This window comes from Aulonocara sp. 'chitande type north' Nkhata Bay, linkage group LG8 (assembly GCF_057382095.1).
Source record: "Aulonocara sp. 'chitande type north' Nkhata Bay isolate Kocher_YH1m ecotype deep benthic linkage group LG8, A_spYH_male_GT1.1, whole genome shotgun sequence".
NCBI classification, from domain to species: Eukaryota; Metazoa; Chordata; class Actinopteri; order Cichliformes; family Cichlidae; genus Aulonocara; species Aulonocara sp. 'chitande type north' Nkhata Bay.
Genome location: NC_141351.1, coordinates 18,273,260 through 18,297,969, shown reverse-complemented (window position 1 = coordinate 18,297,969; position 24,710 = coordinate 18,273,260). Strand labels below are relative to the sequence as shown.

General features: G+C 41.3%; 2 protein-coding genes across 9 annotated transcripts in view; both read left to right on the top strand.

Moving 5' to 3' along the window:
• Positions 1-1,045: 1,045 nt before the first annotated feature.
• Positions 1,046-12,780, top strand: myoz1b (myozenin 1b). 4 transcript variants are annotated; one of them, XM_086304041.1, is made up of 6 exons: positions 1,046-1,201; positions 3,816-3,902; positions 10,100-10,266; positions 10,365-10,431; positions 10,548-10,731; positions 12,249-12,780. In XM_086304041.1, the coding sequence occupies exons 2-6, from the start codon at positions 3,818-3,820 to the stop codon at positions 12,478-12,480; spliced, it is 735 nt and encodes a 244-aa protein (XP_086160167.1). In that variant the 5' UTR covers positions 1,046-1,201; positions 3,816-3,817; the 3' UTR covers positions 12,481-12,780. The 4 variants fall into 4 exon arrangements, with proteins under 4 accessions (XP_086160167.1, XP_086160165.1, XP_086160164.1 ...); XM_086304039.1 differs by having other exon boundaries at positions 10,545-10,731; XM_086304038.1 differs by having other exon boundaries at positions 10,362-10,431.
• Positions 12,781-15,234: 2,454 nt separating this feature from the next.
• Positions 15,235-24,710, top strand: part of usp54b (ubiquitin specific peptidase 54b) — a 57,711-nt gene continuing 48,235 nt past the window's right edge. For 2 of the 5 annotated variants that reach the window (XR_015130756.1, XM_086304032.1), the window contains exon 1: positions 15,235-15,367. The gene's annotated coding sequence lies outside the window, so the exon portion shown is untranslated. Of the gene's footprint in view, positions 15,461-15,597; positions 15,895-24,710 lie in introns of those variants that run through there. The other 3 variants (XM_086304034.1, XM_086304035.1, XM_086304033.1) reach the window with 3 other exon arrangements.

Sequence of the window (24,710 nt, the reverse complement as noted above, 5' to 3'; positions counted from 1 at the left end):
CAGAGCCTTTATAGTCTTGTCCCAGAGATGTACCTCCCTGGATAAAATAATGTCTTAATGGTTGATTCCAAAAAACTGAGGTGGATGCAGTTGTAACTTCTGCTAACTTCTTCAAACGCTTGAAGCTGCTGATCACTCCCAAAGGTTTGCGGGGTGAAGGGCAAATGCCTGTCAGAGGGGGAGTAAAAGATATAAATAAGAGGATAAATGGCCTCAGGCAAATAAACTTCAACAAACCTGTTCTATTCTTTTGTGTTTGTTATCAAAAGCCCACATTCACCTGCAGTCTAAAGAGGCTGGAGGAATTCACTGAATTACTCATCTCTGCAACCTTTGTATCATTGCCCTGGCAATGTTGTTGCTTTTAAGATTTAGAATACTGCCTGAGACACAATCAGAAATTCCTCTGGGAATCACGGACTGGATCCGAATTGTTGTTTCAAATCAAACCACCTGTCTCCAAGCTTGTTAACTCCTTTTGTGGATGCTGGCATGGTTTTTTCTGATAATTTTGAAGTCAAGACTTTAGTAGACTCCCTGATGCATTTTTCCAGCTCTGTTTCGACACTGCGTTCAGAAAATAAAACAGTGTTAATCCCAAAAACCTATGTAAGCTTGCTTCTTTAAGCGGAGAAAGGTGTTAAAGAATCAACAAGGGAATCAACGATGACTCAGACTTATAAGCAGGTCTGATAATGGCATTGGCATCAATACCAGCTTGACCTTTTAAAACTGGAACAACAGTCTTGATGAGACTAACCCTTACACATAAAAACACATAAACAGAAACCTTGCTGTTAGTCAGCATTTCAGTGCTGAACATTACCAGCAAAATGCTATCATTTAAGTTGCTTTTCTTGGAAGTTGCTGGAAAATGAGAGACAGATGGGAACAATTATGGTAGAGCGGATAGTTAGATAGATACCTAATACTAAAAAATACATTATTTGTGCTTCATATTACCAACACCACACCCACTTCCCTCTAGACCCCCTACTCAATTCACCCCACCCCACCCCACACCACCTCACCCTGGTCTCCCACCCCTCCTGCAGCCTTCCAGACAGAGTCTCACTCTCTGCAGGGCGAACAGCAGGGCCGGCAGTGCAATATTAGCACTGGGATACAAATCTACCTGGGAATTTAGATTCCTCATCCTCCGGGACCTTTTGCCTTCGTGCGGACACCCTGGGTCTTGTAGGTAAGACACCGGAGAAGTGAAAATGTGCGATAGCGTCGACAAAACCCATTAAAACCTTTCTCACACATGCCTTGAATGTTTGTGGATTATCTGGTATTGATGGCCACTGAGTTGTCAGATAGTTTGCGATCCTCTAAGAACAAGCAGACAGTTCCAGTTAAATTCGCTGACGTCCTGTGGTCAGCAGATTCTGGCTACAAGAGGGAGTCCCATCTGAGGCCTTATGAGCCCTCTGTGGCTGGATGAATTAATGAGTATCAGCCAGCAGCAGATGCTCAGCAGTATACTGCAGACTGGACTGTTTGCTATGGTAAAAGACAGCAACTGTTTAAGACAGCCTTTAAATTAATACTGTTGTGTGCATGAATTTGCAGTTGTGTTACTGTTTACACCCTTTTTCACTTTAAGTCTTGAAAAATCAGTTAAACCATGTCAGATCATGAAAGCCAGCTGGTGGACAGCTTATTCCATCTCCTCTCCTAAACTTCTTACCTAACACTGTAGTCCCTGAGGAATCTGGCCTTCTCCGGTGGAGTTTTTAGTTCACGAGGATGTATGTGTGCATTTGGGAATGTGCTGACTGATAGCCTTCCTCCCCAGCTGTCCCTTCGAGATTTATCTGGAGCTAAAACAGGCTGCTCGTTGGGGACAGGAGCGTGTCTTCACTTAGAGAGGCAGTAACAGGACCCAGGGCTTCACTCTCAGCTCCTGTAGTTGCATCAACGCAGCAGTTTGCCTCCATCTTGCATTTCCCAGAGAACATCCAAAAACACCTGTAATCTCCAGTTTTTAATCCACCAGCCACTGACTCACATTAATCACAAGAGTAGAGCTATTTGAGTGCAAATCTGTGTGTGAGTGTGCTTTTGTTGATGTGTCTGAGTGTGTGTGTGTGCTGAATTTCTATGTATGTTTTATGTCGATGACAGTCCCACTCACCAGAGTGCTATAGAACATGGGCTCATAAAAATAGCTCACACAGGACTGAATCCCCGGCTAGGAAACGAGCTTCAATTACAGCAGATGAAAAGCAATTACATTAACTGTCTCCCTGTAGACAGGCCCTCCTGCTTTTTCTTTTAGTAAGACTCACCTCCAGCTTCGCTTAATTGCTTTCGACCTGAGAAATTGACAACGATATACTGCCAGGCTCGATCTGAGTGGTTAGTCAAGACAAGCATGAGCTTCCACCTTTGCTTAGTGTCCATAAGGGAATGCAGGAGATACACTTTATGTTTAAAGAGCACCTTATTTAATTAGGGAGCCCAGTAAGATTCTGTTGGGGCTGATATACAACTTAAGTTTGCATCTTCTTCTTAAACATTTTACACTTTTGCTGTTTTACATTTCGTTGCCAGCCACTATCTTGTTGCTAATCCTATCATGATGTAATCCAAACTTTGGGCAGTAATTCTTAATATTCATTTAAACCTCTCTTAAAGTATAAAATGAGTCATGACAATTTATTCCTAGGATACAAAGTCTAACACAGAACATAAAAGCAATTATGCCAATGTCAATAATAATGGTAGTTATTAATTCGCCTTTTTGGTGTTTTTTCAAAAGTCATAGTCAAAGTCAAAGTCATATTTATTTATATAGCACATTTAAAACAACAACTGTCGACCAAGGTGCTGTACATTTAAGATAATCAAAAGAGACAAAAACAAAGGAAGACATGATTAAATTAAAGAAAAAGAAGCATAAAAGCAAAGAAATAAAAGTATAAAATGAGTGAAGTCATGGAACCAGTGATGTTGGTGTGTATTTATTGGTCCATATAGTGGTTTATTATAGAAATATTATAAGTATTTTGACCTCCTGGGGTGGTTTAACAGGCTGTAAACTGTGTATAAACTGTCTTTGCCTTTCAAAACAAGAATGGATTAAGTGACTGAATTAAGTTAAAATATCAAAAGGATGAGTCTGATTTCAAGCTGACCCTTGTATCCACCCCAAATGTTTACCTTGGACAGCTAACTATCTTCCACCTCTGCTACATACAAAAGCAGTACTTGTATGGATTGATGTTGAGCTCTCCTTTTAGCTCTATTTTGGTCTCCACCAGCCCCTGAGTGAAATGTGGAAATATGTTAGACAAGAAGCATACAATCTGTTCGTTACAAATTTTTAGGAGAAAGCAACGGTTTGCCTTGGCCAGACTGATTAAAGGAGTAATGAGACTCAACCAAATTGTAAAACTGCTGTGAGTGAAAAGGTTCTCGAATGTGGAACCAGAAGTTGGTGATAATTTGTCCACTTTTCTAATACATGTGAGAACCTGCATGTTACACATATGCCATATAATTTAATTTAAAATCTGCATTAGTACAGTAAACAAAAAAAAAAAAAGAAATATATCATAACTTTAATATATTGTTGTTTCTGTTCATGTTTAAGAACCCGACTTTGCAAGAAGTGGTTTGATAGGAAGTCCTTAAGGATCGACTGTTTTTAAACAGTTGATGCTGACTATTAGATCAGGGAGAAATATTTACCATCAGTATCTCTTTTAGACTGTGCCATGTACTTTTCTCTCTGTGTATAAAAAAGTGGTGGAAGGGTAGACCTGTGATTAATGTTTCAAACATATTTTGTCTGTTCTGTATTTTAGCCATGTCCCTTACAACTCCTGCTCCTTCTAACAAGGGAAACAAGGCCAACAGAATCATCACTGACCTGTCCAACATCAGCCAGAATGGTAAACACACACACACACACACATGCATGCACGCACACATACAGCACAATGGCAAAATATTCAGATGCAGCGTATAAACATGAAACACTCTGCTAGTCATTCCAGCTCCTCAAACACTACTTTATTTCCCAAATGATGTGATTATCCCATCTAGTAAATGTCAAATCTTTAGTGCCTGTCTGCTATCAGCCCACTCTACTCATATAAACTGAACTCTGTGGGTGTAAATCATTGCATTCGGTTGTATGATACCGCAATTAAATAAGGACCCGCGCTCATGCACACTTGTTCCAAGCAGTAACACAATATCTAACATGCACGCAGCAATTCCTGAAGGGATGTGGGTCATTATCAGATGGCAGAGCAACCACAAATCTGTCACCATTATGGGCAACACAAAATATCAGAGGGCGACTCTGCTCTCAATATGTTTGTCTGAGGATGTGTGTAAGCTCCAACAGCTAAAAACTTTATAATGTGTGTGCATTTCTTTGTTTTGTTACATTGGCTGCTTAAGTAGTGAGATTTTACTTTCTGTAAGAAAGACACTTTAAAAATAGAAAGTTTAATATGTTCATTATGCCAGATCCACCAGTCCATCTGTTCAAAGTTATGCTGTGCATGTTAAAATTATTCAAAGTCAATAAACATTATTTATAATTTTAGTGGTGATTCCAAAGTTTCCAAAAACACCAGAAGCATAAAAATAAAGACAGGAAATGCCTTATTATATTCAAAAGGAAGAGTATAGTTGCAATATTTATTTAGTTTAGTTCACCTTCTCGGCAGATAGGATGTTTTTTGTAATCTCCATTGATAGAGTAGTATACTGTTGATCGTGTGATCTTCATTTCAAAGCTACACTTTAACTCACTGTGATGTTAAAATGCTGCACCTCTGCTTCAGATTCACAATCCAAAGACATCCAGGATAACTGGTGACTCTGCACTGCTTTTACTCGTGGTCTAAATGATTGTCTGTATCTGTGTGTCAGCGTCGTGATTGACTGGCAGCTTGTCCATTGTGTACCTCGCCTCTAACCTAATGTCAGTTTGGATCGATTCCAATCTCGTACAAACCTCCAAAGGATAAGCGGGCATAGTTTGTTCTCACAGGGGGACAGCTGGCTGGCTCTGTGGTAACAAAGATAGTTACAGCTCATGGAGAGCTTGTTGACTAACCGTGTATCAAGAAGTTGAGTCCTTGTGAATCTGGAGATTCTCTCACTCCTCTAACACCTCTTGGATGTTGGTATTACCCACTGGTTTATTTGTCTACCATTTTAACAAATCATCTTTCCTTGAGAACTGTCTGCTGTATTGTATGTGATACAAGTTCACCCACTGGTGATCGGTCCCTTGAGGTTGCTGGCTGTCACTAGGTGAAATCAGTCACAAAGAAGATGCTGCTACAAAAAAATCTCCTTGCTGTGGTTGCTAGCAGATTGTCATGTAGTTTGCATGCAAAGCACTCACTAACTACTAGGTGAACGATAGTGAAACCTGAATAACTGATGCATGGTTGCAGCAAACAAGTTTCAAGAGGTGACAAATGGTCTCCTCTCCCGGTTTCACAACTGCTCAGAGAGTAGCCAATATGTTTTTCTGGGCAAGTTGGCAACTTTTGTGCACACTAATATCTGCCAGTGATCAAAGCAATCACAAGGAGGTTTACCAACTTCTTGGGAAATTCTTCCTTGGCAACTAGTGATCGCCTGGGGGTCACTGACCAGTCCCTAGGTCTGTATAAATGGGCATTTAGCAACTGGTTTCCCAGGGACTACCATCACCCTCCAGCGACATCACTCGACAAACTGGCTGAGGAATGCAAATTTTACACTCTCCAAAAATGATGGACAACTCAATGTCATTTGGTTAACATTCATGTGTCTGCAAAACCTCATTCATCAGCTGCGTAGTGACTCACGTGTCAGCCAAAAGGGGCCTGGCCTCGAATCATGCATAACATAAACCAACACAATTTACCCAAATAGTTATTAACTTGGGCCAAATTAGCTCTAGAGAGAAAAAAATGTTAACATGGCAATATATGGCAATTTAAACAGTATAAAAGATGGATGTAGCCACTATGACCCCACATGTTAGCATTTTGGCCACGGCTGTGTTGTTTTTTAAAGCTAGACACTTAAAAAAATTAGCTAAATTATTAGCTAATGCTAGTTAGCTTAGTTGGGAATCAAACAGATAGTTGCTAATTGACGCTAAGTAGTGGAAAATTAAACTGCTAGAATTTCACCCACCAAAAGCTGAAGCAGAAACATATTAAAGTATACAGGAGGTTAGAATATTATATATATATATAGAGAGAGAGAAGAAAAAAATATTTCTCCTTTGGCACATCTTCATTGTCTGTTCCTATTCCAGCTCGGACTGTTATTTTAGAAAGTTTTTTACCCGTTTCTTTATATGAGCTGGTAAAATTAGTAGACTCATTGGAACCATTCTCCAAATCTCTTAATCTCTATTTTAGCTGCGTCTTTGTTTTATTTTAAGGATGCTGTCATCCACCCATTTAAAAAACAGAAGAAAACACACCGATGGTGTGTCACAGATGGCTGTTTTGGGGCCTTTATAATTTATGTTATACCTGCACTGTTTTCAGTTCATTTTTAGCACGTTTAAGGACATTTCTTATTATTGCTATTTAGATGGTATCAAGCTGTTTGCCTCTTTATGGCCCCACCATGTTTCTTGGCTACCGATCTTACATAGATGCTGAATTAAAAGTTGGATGGCCGGTAATTTTCTCCAGCTTAATGAAGAGAGGAACCATGGGGTAACTTTTCACTTGAGTTGAGTTCTGCTATGTTGCTCTGAATTGGAAATTGTTATTCATGTTTTTTATTTTGTTACGTCTGGAACATTGTAATTCACCATTCACCTCCCTGGAATGCCTGCAGATTTCTCACTCAGTCTTCTTAGTTACTCTCATGTCACACATCGCTAATGCTAATTCAGTTACACTGGATCCCCAATGAACTTCAGAGTTCACTTTCAGATTCTGGTTTTGACATTTAGAGCTCTGCATGGATCACATCCTCATCAGAGGCCTGAGGACAAGTGATCAGGGCCTGCTGGCTGTGCATCATACAAGGCTGAAAACTAAAGGTGACAGAGCTTTTGCAACTGTGACTCTGGAACTCTCTCCCCCTGAGCCCGAGATGTGTGGACTTGGTGGTCTCTTAAAAAGCAGCTAAAACGGATCTTTTTAGAATTGCTTCTAGGTAAACTTTCCTATTACTATTTTAACGTTTTTGTTGTGAAGCACTCTGTGATACCTATCTTTAAAGCTGCTACATGAATACAAATTTTACTTGCTTACTTTAAGCCACTTTCATGTTGACTTCATCTTTCGGAGTTGGAGGTTGGTGTAACCCAAACTAACAGCATTCCCAAAAGCCTCTCTGCAGGCTTTTAAACCTACAACCTTTAAAGCTATTTCAAAAATGTTAAAATTACACGTATCTGTTGCATAACACAGTATTACTTAAAAAAAAAGACACAGCCACAAAATATTATTTGCTAAACTCTGGATATGAACTCTGCAATCTGCTCTGTCTGGGCACATGCTTGTATGTGTCATTTAACAATCTGTTGACTTCTTTCCCCATTTGTGTCCCTTGCTGTTTTCTCTATCAGTCCTTCTGCTGTCACATCTGCAGCCACATCTGTATCTTTCCACCAGTTTGTTTTCAGTTGGTCGCTTATTCATGACTGTTTGTGTCATATCTCTGTCAGTCTCTATGTTGTCCATCTGTCCACCCCCTGCCTCGATCAGTCTTTCCAATTTTCTTCCAGTCAGCAACAGCCAGCTCCAGTTTCACATTCTTCTGAATTAACACTCTAATCAATATCCCCATGGGAGAGTTCGCTCTGCTCAGCAGTCTCAGTTATTCTCTCTCTCCCTCGTGCACGCACGCACACACACACACACACACACACACACACACACACACACACACACACACACACACACACACACACACACACACACACACACACACACAGTCTACACACCTACTTGCCCAAGTCTGATTTACGAGGTACTGCTAACAGCTCTCTGCAGCATTGCAATGCCAACTCCCTGCTTTATAGATGTGCTTGTGTTTGTGTGTGTGTGTGTGTGTGTGTATGTGAGTGAGAATGTGCATTGGTTTATGGCTCAACTCCAGGTGTTATGAGTGATATCAGAGTGTATGTAGTGGATGAGAAGAGTGTTTAATGAGGAGCTCTGTGGAGCAGTAAAATCTATCAGATCTCTCCATCACAGAGAGAGGAGAAGCAAGAGGGAGGCAGTGTGTTATAAGGATTTCCCTCCATAAACAGTTCTACCACAAAAGCTGCAGTGAAATCCCCCAGTGCACTTTTCTTCCATATTGCTATGGCCTCTTAGCCCCTAGAACTCCCACAGTTTCACATGAACACATCCTTTAACACCACACAGCAGGTTTCTACTCCAATTTATCACTATAACAATGATCTGGAAGCCTGACAATAAAAACCTACACTTTTGAGACTTGTGCTGTACATCCTTCATTCAATATCAGGCACTTAAATGGACTTTTTAATTTCCCAAATGGGTTTAAGTGAGAATAACTGTACCGCTGACATGGGTGTACAAACCTCTGAATCCACAATGTTAATGACTAAAAATTGTGTAAGGCGAAAAATCATAGCTCGGTTTATTTTATTCAAATGGGAAAATGAAGAAAATGTTAATAAAACTGAATAAAATAAAAAAATCTCTGGAAATATGCTTATTCACTGCCAAATATTTGACCAAACGACCACTTTTTAAATATGAGGGCGTCAGGAGGTGGTTAGCTTAGCTTAGGATAGACTTTTTGGACATTCTTACACTCATTCTGGCAGAAGCAGACTCTTCCCTCTCATTTGCAGCATTTCTGCAAAGTTGAGCAAGTCATCTCTTCTCTGTTGGCACGCAGACATGTTCATTTAATCCAGCCATTCCCACCCTTGGCTCATTTTGAACAATTTTATCTTTCCCACACGATAGCTACCACTTTTGACAAGATATAGGATACTTTTCAGAATAAAAAATAATATGAATTAAGAATAATGTGGATAAAAATGTAAATGTTTATTTATAACTTCCCTGCAACAAAAGAATAAATATATGTATGAACATAACCACCAAGATATCACACATCACTTTTTGAAGCCTTGTGTTGTTTTGACTTTGTGAAATTAACACTTGGAGCTTGATTTGAGCATTTTGCCCACCCCGAGTTCAATCTTTGAAAAAACAAAAGCATATTATTGGTAAGGGATGGATGTGACAGAGAAACCGCCTACAAACATGTACCGACATGTCAATCTTAAAGTAGCAAAGTCTTGAGCTAAGCTTTGTTGGATTTCACTTCCACTGAGCCAGTTGTTGAAATTACTGAAAAATCAGTGACAACAGGTCTATTGGATGGTGAAACATTGTCAGTTTGTATGGAGGAGTTCAGGAGAGAAATGCTATATCTGTCTGTGAAACAAGGTGAAGGCTTCGTCATGGTTGGTGCTGGATTCAGGCCAGTGAAGAATTTGTCAAAATAGATGAAGTCATAAAGGTAGAAAAGTAAAGTCAAATTTGGATCCACATTGCAAAACCATCTGGAAAATGCCAGCGATCCCAAACACACTGCCAATAGAGCAAAACCATACCAGGACAGAAAAACACACAGTGGAAGACTATCAGTCATGGACTGGCCTCTCCAGAGCCTGCACCGCAACATTATTTACTCACCCAACCATTGCAACACTATTAAATCCATTTGAGCTGAAATATTGACATTTCGATGAGTCTTTGCTTTCAGCATTGCCATAATTTCATTGATTATCACTGGTTGCTTTACACTTACAACATTGTATTACGCTGAAAGACACAGTAGCTTGATTTAATGGCATTTCTGGTATTGCAGTGTAATCCAAAAATAATATTACATTACTACACGTAATTTTCTCATGTAATGTATTATAAATTTCTTTGTAGTTAATTTATTGCACATATTTAACAAATAAATAAGAAACTATCACCACTATTCCATAACAAATACAATTAATTTGAATGACTTGTCACTGACATTCACCTTGAAGCACTGCAGCACTGTATTTTTATAATATATGTGTGAGTTAGGGTAACGGTATCTTCTCTCTGCACACTGTCAGACGATGAGACAGACCCTGAGGCCTCTGAGTTCGATCTGGGTACCAAGATCAAGACACCCAAAGATGTGATGCTCGAAGAGCTCTCCCTCCTCACGAACAAGGGGTCCAAGATGTTCAAGATGAGGCAGCAGAGAGTCGAGAAGTTCATTGTGACCAACGAGAACATGGTGACTGTGTATATGAGGCGCTAAGTGTTTGTGTTGTCTATATATGTTTGTGATCTGATAAGATTATATCCTCTGTATTTTTAAATATATTTCAGCAGAACCTTCAGAACCTGATTATGTCCCCTCCCCCTGTGCCTCCAAAGCCTGAGATGCCAAAGGAAGAAAGTATGATCACAGAAATTCTCTTTTCACTATTTGTGATGCCTTCCTTCTGTTAAAAGTATGCATGTCATATCTGTGGTGCTCACCTCTTTCCTCCCCGTTCCTGTATGTCCCAGTAGTGAAGGAGACTGTGGATGAGGAGGTGGAGAAGCAGAAGAAGAGGAAGGACTATGTACGCACCTACATATCCCCATGGGAACGGGCCATGAAGGACAATGAGGAGCTGAAGGCCACGATGAAGCCTTGCATGCCTGGACCCATCCAGATACACCCAGACCTACATCAGTACAAGAGCTTCAACAGGTACTGTATTACTGAATGACTATTCAAGTATATAATGACAACAACACCCAGTGCTTTATCCCCTTAATCATGAAGCAGTGAATAGTTTCCTACTTCCCATCTGTTTCCATGGCTTTACTCACCACAGACACAGCCTTTACTTGCTGTATAACATTCCTGATATTTCAAAATGTACTTTAACACTTACCACTGAGCAACATTTGGTCCCCGATGTCATTATCTTAATCTTATTTGAACCGTGGATCTCAGTACATTGTAATACAGTTAATAATTCTTGCACAGCTGTGTCCTCTGTGATTAGTAATGGACCTGATTATGCAATCAATCTCAGATGTATAATAAGAAAACAGGCCCCTGGAAACAAATATGTAAAAGTCCCTCATACATGGGAGAACTGATGAGAATGGATCCTATGTCTTTGTGTCTTGTGAAACTTTTAAATCTCTGTTTGGTCATTGAGAGGCTTCTTGAAATTAGTTTAAAACTCTTTGAGGTGTTGTTTTGTCACTATTTGATGTTGATGTTAGTTTGAGACTCTTTGAGGTTGTTTTCAGACTAAGGTTGTTCTGAGACTCTTTGAAGTTACTTTGAGACTCATTGAGGTTGTTCTCCAACTCCTTGAGGTTAGTTTTGGACTTTGGCTATTTTGGATCTTGTTACATGCCAGCAGGCTTGGCTTGATTTTCTCATTTTACTTGAGTGTGAATGACTTCTCCCTTTTAGTATTTAGTATCTCTATGTATATTTGTCCTCTATCTATGCCTGTATGTTGGTGCAGACATAGATAGGGATAGTTGTCCTTTTGCCAATCGGCCCACATTTCAACAGATTTGAGCCAAATGTTGCAGAGTTGAAGATACAGTGAACTTTAGCTTAGCTGTCATCGATTCTCCCATGCAGGAGGCCTTTTTACATATTTGTGTCCAGGAGCCTGTTGTGTTGTAATACAATCAAGGTTTATTGCTTATTCAGACCCATTAGTAATGGCAAAGGATACAGCTGCTCTTATGGTGCTTCGAAAGAATTATAAACAGTATTGCAATGGACTGAGATCCAGGGTTCAAATAAGATTAGGATAATGACATCTGGGGCAAAATGTTTGCTCACAGTTAAGTAGAAAAGTACATTTCTAAATGTTAAAGATGCTGTTTAGTAGGTAAAATCTACATCTCTGCTGAGTTTGATAAAACCAGTAAATTTCAATGAGGTGCTGACACGGCTCTGCATTGAAGTAAGAGAGGTTTTATTAGCAGTTGTGCTGATGTCTTTGTCATAGTTTAGTTGACTGTGTGGCAGAGGTACACTCTGACATGAGGATCCTCACCTTACCACTCTCTAAGCTAGTAATTCTTTCATTCAGTCAGCAAAATATGTTGTGTGGAATGAGTATGTCAACCTTAAAAGAAAATGGGGGTTTTTTGGGGGTTTTTTTGCATTTTGTGTTTGAAAGTTATTAATTTGGAAGTTACTTTACTGTACTGCTTAACACCAAAAATACTTGTCATCCTTTTTCTCAGGATGGCACTGCCATACGGCGGTTATGACAAGGCATCCAAGTTGCTGACCTTTGAGCTTCCAGAGCTCAATGTTGCCACCGAGGAGCCTGAACCTCTGCCCACACTGCAGCCTGACATTCGCTCGCGCCCCTCGTTCAACCGCACGCCCATCGGCTGGGTCTGCAGTGAAGACAATTCACACATCCACACAGATCTCGAGATCCCCTTTGACGGAGAGACAGATGACCTGTGATGAGCTTTTAAATTTGCAGCACCTAATAACTCATAAGTCCAGTGAGAACTCCCAACATGTACTTTAATTGTAAAAAAAAATAAACAAACATAAATTATTAAAATTGATGTGATGGAACAGGACAAATTATCTCCCCTGCTCTACTGTGTGCTGTCTTAGCTTTTAGCCTTTAGCCTTTACATCTTCACCTATGAATGTCTGTGACTTTGCATATTATGAGATACTGTGAGACCTAAAACAGACAAACACTCTGCACTCTTAGAACAATTTATACAATAAACTTCCCCTTTAGAGAATGTCTGCTGGCTTCTCATTCCATATGTGAAAGTAACAAATTAATAGAAAAGGAAGAAAGCAACTCAAGGTTGAAAACTTTTACACTAACTCTTAATGACCTAACATGATATTGTCATGAACTGAAAGTTCGCCTAAGAAGTGGACCCAAATGCAGACACCAAGAAGCAGAGGAAACTATTTACAAGAGTGTTTATTTGATAGCTGAGATTGTGAGACAGATTAGAAATGGCTACGGGGAAGTGGCAATTGGAAATGAGAAGGGCGGCCCTAGGAAACTGGATCACAGAGGAGGTTATGTCAAGAGACAGAGAGGCAAAAGGGATCCTTTCGCCTCGTCCTAATAGACGGAGAGGGAGTTATTGTAGGCTCTGGGGGGGGGGGTCGTCCAAAACGTGGAGACAGTTTCCTCTAAACATAGGGGAGCTGCCTCGTTACCTCCATGGAGAGCATAACGAACTAGAGGCAGGTTGCACAGGTTTAAGTAGCTCTCCCGCTGATTGCTTGCAGAAGAGGCCCAGGTGAGGTACAGGAAGCTCCACCCCAAAGGGATGGACAGGAGACCAACGGCCACGGGTGGAAAAACCCCAGACACTCCCACAGACTATGACATATATAAACATTTTTTTCAAACTAACCCATCTAATAGTGATTAAAGTTTGTGGTATAGAAAACTACTACATGAGAAAGAATATTCATGCTCAAAACAAACAAGTTATAAATAACAAGATCCCCTGTTAAAACTATTTGAGACTATTCTTTATCCACAATGATCCATCAAAAAGTGAGGTGAGTATATTTACAGTTAACACAAAGTGTCTTCTCAAAACAAAAAATACCAATTTTAAATTATGTATTACATTAATTGGCAAAAAATGTTCCTGAATAAAGTATGTAAGTAAACCACTGTGCAGTTCATTTTTGAGAAGGGGTAAGTGGAGTATAGAAGGAATGTAATGACAGCCATTCCAGTAATTACAAAGTAAACATTGTAAAGACTTTATGACAAGGACATTGTCCTTGGATAGACCAATCAGGCAGTGAATAATACTTTTAGCTTTTGGATCATTTTATACAGGGAGGCCTTTCTGTACAGAGTTGGCATGTTATTTCCGTGCCTGCATGGGTTCTGTCTCAGTGCTCCGGCTTCCTCCCACAGTCCAGAAACATGTTAAGTTAATTGTTGATTCTAAACTTCCTGTAGATGAGAATTTGATTTGACCATTAATGGTTGTCTTTCTCTGTTGGCCCTGCATAGAATGGTGACCTGTTGAATGTGTACCCCTTCTGTCCCAGGGCAGCTGGTGTAGGCTCCATCAGCCTGCAACCCATAACTGTTTAAGTGGTTATGGATGATTTTGCATAATTGACCAATAGCTATGGGCATGCTACAACAGTAAAAATGTAAAGTAGCATAATTCAGTAATTTCAGTAATGAGAAGCTTTGATGCATGTAGCTTAAAAGAAACACCCAGCCTGCAAAATGTGCAAACTGAAATCACTGTACACAAGATTAGGATCATATTATTTTAGGTATATTAAAAGCACATCTAGGGACAGGCGTTGTAAATTTGATTAGGTTATAAATGATGCCATGTTGTGCAGCAAGGTTCAGGATACTTACTTAACTGTGTAACTGTGCAACACTTATAAGAATTATAACAGGAATGATTTCATCAGTAGAAAATGTGTAAAATTGGAAAAACAACATATGGCTACTGGGAAAAGGAGCATGGGAGTTATATCTAACTCAACAAAAGGCAAATCCCTAGAAATATTTAAGTCCACCTTTCTCTGACATGTAGCCTAATATTCCAATACCTTTTACAATAGTATTAAAACACACTAAAGCTACTTAATATTTTCATTTGGAGTGACCTCAGTGGTCAGGATTAGAAATTAGTTAGTACATCACACCGACAGGTCAGGGTTGAGCAGTTAGGATACAAAGTCAGAGAGGCAGGACTGAGATGGTCTGGATATGCGCAGAGGATGGATAGCTATTGGCGGGCAAATTCGATTGACCCTCAAGATAAAGATGCCAAACACGAGTAAAACACATCTCTAATCATACATGTTCTTGAAAGACTTCAAACCGTTTTATTTTCTCACGCGCACCTCCCAGTGTCAAACTAAACGGTGTCCACGTGACCTCTCACCTGCTCCACCAGCAGTCCCTGTTAGTGACTCTAAACTGGTGCTGGCACGTCTCCAGCTACAAAAACTAAACAGATGTCCTCTGCGTGTTGCTGCCAGCGGGTCAGATACGAGAGAAAAACAGGGAGATCAAAAACAGGTAAGGGCAGAAGGTGAGCCGTGGGATGACATCATCACCATCCTCACGCTCCACGCGCCTCGTGCCCAGAAGGCGGCGGCATCGGGCTGAGCAAACAGCGTGATAAAAGCGCTACGTCACATATTGGAGCGGAGAGAGCTGGAGGAGATGGCATGGTATCGCGAGAGCGGTGTACCGCGACCGCAGCGCTGGATGGCGCTGATGGGGGCTGGATGCGCCCACGGCTCGCCCTCTCTCCCGTTAAGTCACACGGTAGGACACGCGATCGGACGGAGACTGGCGGCGACAGCAGCCGGGGTGAGTAAAAACCTGCACACTGCGCACCGCACGGGCTGCATCACCGCTACAAAGACCGGGTCGAAACGCATGTGACCGCACCGGACAGAGTAGGTGTGCGTGCGTCTCTCTTTTGATATTTTGAGAGGAGGCAGTCAGCGTGTCAGCCAGATGTGATCACCCCCCACCCCCCCCCCACCACCACCAGATGCGCTCTCGTGACAGTCTCAGAGGATGGCTATCTTTTTCTTCCCCATCACCATAATCTCCATGATTATCATCACTACTTTCATCATCATCATTATCATCATCATCATCAGGAGCAGCAGCAGGGGCGGGATCGGAGCTCGCTCTGTTGCTCTGTCTCGTGTCAGTTTTATTATTTTATCAGGTGGTCTCGGGTCAGTAATTCTCTCTGCGCAGCTGCTCTCCCTCGTGCTGCACGGCGCTCACAGCTTTAATTAGCCTTCCCCATCAAACCAGCCCCGGGTTCGTTTCTCCAGAGTTACAGGTGTTATTGCTCAGGTCGTCCCACTAAGTCCACTCAGGTAAGCTACATGCCACTACTGAGCGCGTGGCTCCTGTGCGCCAGAGCATGTTTTGGCGTTGGCAGTGTTTTTCGTGTACTTGTTGATAGATGGATGACCGAGAGACCGCGGCTTTTTACCGGGACGGATTCACGCTCCGCTGTCATCGCTCGGGGTGGGGGTCTGTAGTGATTTAATGTTGCGGCTTCGATCTGCGTGATTGATGACTTTGGCCCGCATCAGCGCCGGCCCTCAGCACCGTCACATTATAGAGACGGTGACACAGCCTTCTGCCGCGTGCCTCGCGTACGCACACACGTGAATACCTTAGAAAAAAAGGGGGAAATAGGGTACAGGCTGCTGGCAGTTCTCCTTGTTTTCCTATAGGCTTGTCATCACGCAGGAGCACGCAGACTTGTTTTTTGTGTGTCTGTTTTGCATTCTGGTGACTCCTGAAGTCCCAACTTTTATGCTTTGACCCGAAACCTGCTAACCTTGCAGAGATGAGCATTGGTTGAACAGGATGAAGCCTCCACATGAGGAGTTCAGATCCCACTCTCTCTCTCTTTTGTGTCTCTCTCTCTTGCACTCAGAAGCTCACCGTCACCCTCCAAACTGAGCTGAAATGTCGCCTTGACATTTAAGTTGGTCTTTCTCATCAGTTTTTGTTTTCTGGAGATGAAAAGCTCTGCAAGGCTCCAAATTTAGTTGAAGTTAAGGTTAATATAAACATAAGGGTGTATGTATTAATGTCATCCCTGCTTATTTGCTGTCTACTCATGGCCACTCTCACTATTTCAGTTTAAAAACACCATCTCAAAGCCGTATCCTTATATGCACTGATTTTTCTGTGTTTTTATGACCTGATTGCTTTGATGTTGTATGCTGTGACACACTCCAAGCGGCAGGGATGCAGCGAAAGATAACTCTGACTGTTTTGTCTTTATTGCCCCCAAACACAAAGCCAGAGAGACATGCTGGCTTCCCCTCTGAGAGAATTTACTTTGCTTTGGCATTATTTAAGTACTCAAACTAATCAGGGTGATTTATGTGACTGAGCAGCTTGACATGTGATATGAACATCCTCAGAGCTAAGGCTAAAGGTTTTCTTTCATGCTTGCATTTAACTTTGAGTTTTGGGTCTGTTTTTAGGTTGCCTTTATTAACACTAGGCTCTCTGGGCTTTACAGAGCATAGGCCTGTGTGCTGTTGGCGTTTCAGTTAAAGTGTTTCTGCCTCTGTGGTTAGAGTTGGATCAACATGCATGCGATTATAAGAGGATTGAGGTATAAGGAAGAGGAGATTAAAGAGAAGATGAAGGAGGAGAGTAAAGACACGACACGCTTATATTGCATGTCTCCCATGACCTTTACCATCCGCTGGAGTGTTCTTTCTCTCATTTTCCCCATAGTTGTTTGTTCAGCGTAATGTCCCACTTATTCCTCTCCTCTCTTTCTTTTCCCTTCTTTTGCCACTTTTTCTCCAAGTCTGCAGTGCCCTTTTCTATTTTTCTTTTTCTCTTCTTCAATCTCTGCCTTGTCTTTTATGATCTCATCTTTCCTTTCCTTTCCTTCTTTTGGTTTCCTTTTCTATCATTGTTTTTCATTTAGTTCCTTTGTTTTCTTTTCTTTTTTGACTTCCTATTCATTTTTTTCTTTTCCATTTGCTTCATTTCATTCCTCTCCTTCCTTTTCATTAATGTCCTTTGCTTTCTTTTCTTTAACTTCTTAATTTTTCTCCTTTCCTTTCCTTTTTTGATTTTCTTACCTTTCCTCCCCTTTCTTTTCTTTTTCTAATTTTCTTCTTTATCTCCTTTCCTTTCTTTGATTTCCTTATCTTTTCTCTCCTTTCTTTTCATTTACTTACATTGCTTCCTTTTCTTTTTTCTTCTTCCTTTCCTTTCCATTCCTGTCCTCCATCAACCCTGAATGCCGTTTCTCGTTCTCTTTTCTCTCTCTCACCAAAACCGCAAAAATCGCACATGATTCCCAGAATGCATTGTAAATATTGATGGTTATGTAATAGCCTAAATATTAAGCAAATATTCACCACTCTTCTTATTTTCTACTAACAGGATCGGGTGAGCTCATGTGCACAGCTATAATGGGTCGTGTGTGTGTTTTTGTGCGGGTGCATGCAATTACATGTATTATTTCACATGTAAACTTTAATGTTGCAGAGTGTGATCAGGAAAATAACCTTGAAGCTTTAAAAAAAAAAGACCCACGTCTCGGTAATATGCTTACACATGCAGCGACACGTGCTCATACAGTATGTTCATACACACATACACACACACATACACATGAAACACACAAATATAAGTTTAGAGCGGGAAAGAGGGGTGAGAAGGAGAAGCACGGAGGGGAGGATGAACTCTGGGCTCTCCCTATTGTCAGCCGGGGCTATTTGAAGTTACACATAACCCAATTACAGGGAAACCACTGTGTGTGTGTGTGTGTGTGTGTGCGCGTGTATGTGAGAACATGCATGTGGGGTTTTTTTGGAAACTGAAAGGAAAGAGACAGAGATGAATGGTGGGAGAGAAGTGGAGAGAGTGAATGAAAATGGAAAATAGAGGTCAGTGGAAGAAAGTGAGAAGCAGAGAACAGGAATGAAGTGAATGGAAAGGAGTGAAGAAAGTGCAGCCAAAGGACAAACAAAGGCAGCGTGTAGTTTCTGAAAGATCGAGTCTTTCTTTTACAGCAATATTTAAATATACTTCTCGCCTGTAGGTTTGCTTCAGAGGGAAGAAGACAGCGTCAGAGGCAGGCTATTGTCCTTGGGGACAGTATCAGCTCTTTGTTCAGCTTGCTTGACACCAGTGTCTTTGTCACCAAGCCATACTAACCCACAGCAGAGAGGGAGAGAGAGAGAGACAGCAAATAGTGTCAAGTAATACCCTCCCAGTCAGTTTTTAAGATGGGAAATACAACTTAAAAGGAAAAAACATGATAAAATGAGACAGTTTCTGGTTGCCTAGGTAATCATCTAACAATATTTACCATCCTGCCATATCAGTCGGTGGTTTGCTTATGCAAACCGGCAACTGTACGATACATTTGCAGTTATGGGGTGAACATTGTTGACCGTTGGCAGTGCAGACCGTGGGCGAGGTATGAACAGCCTGTTTGTGGGCTACTCTTGGTTGTGTTGTTGCTGGTCTGTCAGCCAGCTGCAGAAGAGCAAAGTTCTAACAGTAAACTAGCTAAAGTGGAACTGAGTGATAAAAACAGTGAAAAGTGTCCTGGCACTCCCTGAACCTCTTTGGCCCACTTGCCAACCAACCAGCATTCGATCTACGCATAGCCGAGCTACATGCTGTTGGGTTTTTGGAGGACTTCACAGGAGCATGCTTGCGTAGGTTGAAAAGCCCTCTTCATAGGCTCTCATCAAAATGACACAATCGTGGTACTGGAAAACAAGCATATCTTAGGATCCAACTGTTGCTTGATGACGCCAGATACCGCTGACTTTCTGTGATCTCTGGTTGTCATGAATCGCTTCCTCTGCGTTCAACATAAATAAATACCAATATTCACCATCAGTTCCACTTGGGACTTGTCATTCATGTGAATGTAACCATATACTGTATTTAAAAGACAAAGACACTGTGACATCATCTGTTGGTTAGTGAAGTTTCGTTGTGAAGGCCCAAACCGAACACTTTTGTCATTGCCATCTTGGTATTTTAAAACTGAAATAGGATGTTTCTGTGAAACTGAGAGTCACTGCAGGCTCATTTAGTAGAGACTTGTCAGACACAAAGGTAGTCTTGCCAACAAGCTTCCCCTGCTTCATTATATTTTTGTAATCAGAGGAGTCAGCCATGGTAGACAGTTTTAGACCTAAAAATATTCGATTTTTAGGTCTAAAACTGTTTAAGAGGTGCGTGGGTTCTCTCTGTTAGATTATTTGTTGAGTCTACATTGGCTGTAGAGAGGAATACAAGCTGTCTTTCTGTATTAGCCCTGGGACAGACTGGTGACCTGTCCAGGGTGTACCTTCTCGCTCTATGACATTTGTGAAAGGCCCCAGCCCCCATGGCTCCAAATTGGATAAGTGGAAGAAAATGGATGGATGTTGTTGTTCTGCATCCTTTAAACGTATCACTCAGTCTTACTCTGCAGATGGAGCTCTTTCAGTTCTGACAAAACTGCAAATGTTCAGATTTCCAAGCAATTTAAACACATTTTAAGGACTCGAAATCTTGCTGACTTAAAGCTTGGCCACTCCATCTGTGTAAAATGCGATCACAAGCTTCAGAAGAGCTACTGATGTATAATTTGCTCAGATTGTAGTGCGCTTATTGCTTCCAAGTTTTTGGCAACAGTTTGGGAAAGACACCGCCTGGTTTGAACACGACAATGGCCCTGTTCACAAAGTGAGCTCTATTAATAGTTTTCCTACTTGGGTGTAGAAGAGCCAAACTGGCTCTGTGCACAATCCCAACACCTCTGAGAGAGCTGTGGGCCAGACGTCATCACCCAACAGATACAGACGTCACTGAAGTGGCTGAAAATCTGAAGAGTAGCGGTAATAGCAGTGTAGTAATACCCAGGGTTTTTGAATGTGATGCAGAAAAATATCACGACTTTTAATGTTAAATATTAATATATTTAATATTTTGGCCATATTATAACATTTTCTATTATCTGATTTCTCTGGAGGTTGTCGGTATAAACAAAAGGGAGCACACTGCATTTCTGCTTCATAAACTGCTTGTTTTTAATGTAATTTTACTTGGTTTGATTGTTTTTTCTTGCATGAATTCTTTAAAGATTAAACATACTAAAAAAAAATCCCTCTAAGGACGATTCTCACCTCATTACATGTGAGGTTAAAAAGGCTTGGGGTCCACAGTTTGACTAAAATTACCATCCTGACCTTCTCAATAATAAAATAATTTTTATTCCTAATTGGAAAACTAATGAAGCCCAAGTTAGCTGAATAGGGAGGAGGGACATAGAAGTGTTGATATGTCCATTCAGTTTTTCCTGGTCGATACATACACATACTTTGAATGAAACCCAACGGCTATAATACAGACCACAGTGAAGCTGTGGACTTTTTTTCCCAAAGCAAAGAAAGATGGAAAGAAGTCTTAGAACAGGACTGAGATTAGAAGAGAAAATTCAATAAAAGTTTGCTGTATTTGCCATACAGTGTCAAATGTTGACGTGACAGAGCGACAGAATAGCAGATGAACGTAGAGGAATGTTTTTCATCGAATGTTAACATTTATATGGATCAAAGACGAGGCTCCACAGTGCACCGGGGACCAAACAGGCATCCATCCATCCGTCAGATTCTGTCCTTGGATAAACTTCTGCAAACCTCCTGCGTATCACTTGATGAGCTGAAGTAAAGCTGAAAAACAGGAAGAAGAGTAAAAGATAGATAAAGGACAGAAGAAGACGAGACAGTTCAAGAGAAAGGGACATCAAAAATATTATTACTGAAAGCAATGTATTATTAACAGCACTAGTGGCAGTAGTGGTAATAGTTTATTAGTTCTAGTGCTAGTATAATGGAGGCTGGCATTGATGGAGCCACTACACAGGTCTACATGGGACAGTGGACAGCTGTGTGCGTTCAGGTGTCATTCATCAACAGCGTTGATACTAGTTGAACAGAACAGAAGATTTCAATAGAGTTAAACTACTATTAAATCAATTTTTTCATTCATCAAAAGTGCTTTTTATTCATCTTGATTGTTTTGGTGTGAGTTACCCAGTTTTTGAGATAGAAATGAATGCCTTCTCGTGTATATGATGGGAGCAGATGGCCTTTTCCTTGCAGTTCTCAAAAATAGGAGTGAACTGTTCCTTTAATTGAATGGATGATGAATATCATTCAAGTAGCTACACAGAGAAAAGATCTAGTACAATAATTGCGCTCCTACATCATTGTGTGCTTTGAAGGCATTTGTTTAAGCTCAGCTCTCTTAAGTTTATTTTAATCACAATCGCCGTTGCAACACCTTGATACTTTTCTTTTTAGCCACTCTGAATCTTTGGCATGCAGAGAAATTCATGGTCGACTTGATGATAGTGAGGCATCCAGGATCAGTGGCTACAAAGCAAGTGCGACTCATCACCCCTCTGCCTCTGTGCATGACAGGTGCTTTGACATTTTCGCACTGATATGCTGTGTTTGGTTTTCACCAAACAGTGCTGTGCATTATGGCCAAAGATATTAACTCTGGTTTTGTCTTTCCAGAAGACAGTGTTCTTGAAGTTTTGCGGCTTGTTCAGATACATCTTTACAAACCAAAGTTGTTCTGCCACATTCTTTTTAGAGAAAAGATATTTTCTCCTGGAAACCTGTTATTTTGCAGATTCTCTGAGAATTGCACAGTCAGACTTCGGGGTCCACTCCTGCCAACTGTCTTGAATGGCTTCCAGTTGTGGATAAACTTTAAGGAGAATGGTGGACTTTAAATTGTTTTCTAATGGCCTTACGACGCTTCCCACATTGATAGGTAGCGCTTAGGACTTAGTTCTTTAAGCTCATTACTGATGTCTTTGCCCCATACCTTTGTGTTAACACACACCTTTATGCTCCAGACCTGCAAACTGCCAAAACCTCAGCTTTTATAAAGGTCGTCACACTTGCTAAAGATCAGCACCGCTATTATCAACACCAGCATCTACTTTCTATGGAAGCAGTAAGGGTGTACTTACTTTTTCTCTCTGCAATCCTGTGGAAATGACTGTGGTGAGAAACTGGCTTTTGCAGATTGTTGTTAGACATCAGAATGAAGTACAAGTTGATCATTGTGGTGAGTAATCACCCTGTAAGACACAGGCAGCTGGCTTAGGTCATGCCAACTGCTAATGCTGTAATGATGTTCCTGCCTACAACAGGTCAGTGAACAACAATATCAGCTAAATGTCAGGCACATGCACTAGAAAATGTTGAAGCAACTTATACATCCGAATCCTCCTTTAGGGAGAGATTTACTAAACAAGGCAAAATAGCATGTGAGTGTGATTCCCAAATAGCACTCATAGGTGGGGTTACTTTTATGGGTAATTGATAAAAGCTACTGTTTTCTAAACCCAGCTGCAGACAATTCATCTCAATATGAAGCACAAAAAATAAGATATGCCATTTTGTGGCATTAAATATTGGTGCAATTAGCAGAATTGCGTGTCGCAAATCTTAATAAATCATTTTGCACTCTTCAGTTAAATGTTGTCCTCTCTAAGTTTTGTGCCTTGAGAAAAGAACTCCCAGAAATACATATGCAACAGGGTCAGTTACAAAAATCTTCCCACCTCTTACATGCAGCCTTGCCACTTTTCACAGCAGAACCCAACTTGCGGTGCTGCAGCAGGAAATCTGGCCCTTAGTTTTCTCTCAGACTGCAGCAGAACCCGTTGCTGATCCTCAGCTTCTGAAATGCTCTGTAAATGTAAAATGGATGCTAATGCACTACTTAAGAAAAAGCTTCGCTGAAAAGTTATTAAATTTAGAAATCTGCAACCTTACCACAACACCACTGAGAAATGTAGTGAAATTATTAGTAGAGCACTACAGCCCTCGCTGCTTATTTGTATCAGAAGCTGGCAGAGATGGATATCTGAAAATGACTACTGACTGCTGAGAAAAGGTGACTGCTCACTCTGTGACAACTGCCTCATGCTCAAAGCCAGGTTGCGCTGACTTCCACCAAGTTGATAAGGCGGACATGAGGTCACAGGTTAGTGTCTTGGTGCACGACACAAAGAGTGTCCTCACCTCAACATCACACGTGGAAAATCTCCTCCATCTGTCTGTGCTGTATCCACAGGTCCTGGTTTCCTTATGCCTGCCAGTGCGTGGTCAGGGAATTTGAATGACTTGTGCCTTGACTCACTCTGGCTTCCAGGAAGTCTCTAGCATCAATACACATCATCATCATCACTTGCCAGCCCCATGTGTGAGTGTGTGTGTGTGTGTGTGTGAGTGTGTGTGCGCTATCTCAACCAGTGCAGCACAGTGTGTCTCTCTGTAAAATCACATGGTTCGGCTTTTCCCCCGCGTGCCTGCTGCTTGGCCTATTTCCATGGTAACTAGCCGAAGATGTGGGGACACACAAACGCATGAGCACACACACACACACACACACACATGCACACACGCATAAACAGCACTTGTGCGAAGGCTTGCCAGAGCGATCTCGGCTGTGTGGGGCTGTAGGGTGCAGTCAGAGAGAGGATGTGTGATCACACACTCTACACAGGCTCAGCGGGACACACACACACACACACTCACACACACACACACACACACACACACACACACACACACACACATGCACACTGTATGCTGAGAAAGAAGCTCAGAATGCTGTGCTGTAGAGAAAAAAATGGCACACCAAATCCCTTTTTAAATCCTCAGGCAATTTGGATTTGTTTGTTAACGGATAAACGTATATAAGAGAGAGATAGATAGATAGATAGATAGATAGATAGATAGATAGATAGATAGATAGATAGATAGATAGATAGATAGATAGATAGATAGAGTTTGCAGTAGAACTCTGTGACTGTGACAAGTGGATGAACTGACAATGTTGCTGCCTAACAGTTGCATAATGTTTCCTTCTGTATTCGCTCTGATGCATTTCACTTGCCATCCTTGTCACGATGTCCCCTCCCCAAGCTCTATCCCACCCCCCATCACCCCACCCCACTGTTACCCATCCCATGTGGCCATCGCCATAGCAACTGCCCACGCTGCTCACCTGCTCGCCGCAGCATCCCTGCGCCCTCTGGCCTCTCGCCAAGGGGGTGCTGTGGCAGTAACGCAACCCAGCAATCAGGCGAGGGAGCATTGCCAAAAGTGGG

Coding starts and splice junctions, on each gene's coding strand:
- myoz1b (XM_086304037.1), top strand. CDS start 3,818: ATGTCCCTTACAACTCCTGCTCCTTCTAACAAGGGAAACAAGGCCAAC. Junction 10,267..10,361: donor TTGTGACCAACGAGAACATG/GTGACTGTGTAT, acceptor AATATATTTCAG/CAGAACCTTCAGAACCTGAT. Junction 10,732..12,248: donor CAGTACAAGAGCTTCAACAG/GTACTGTATTAC, acceptor CCTTTTTCTCAG/GATGGCACTGCCATACGGCG.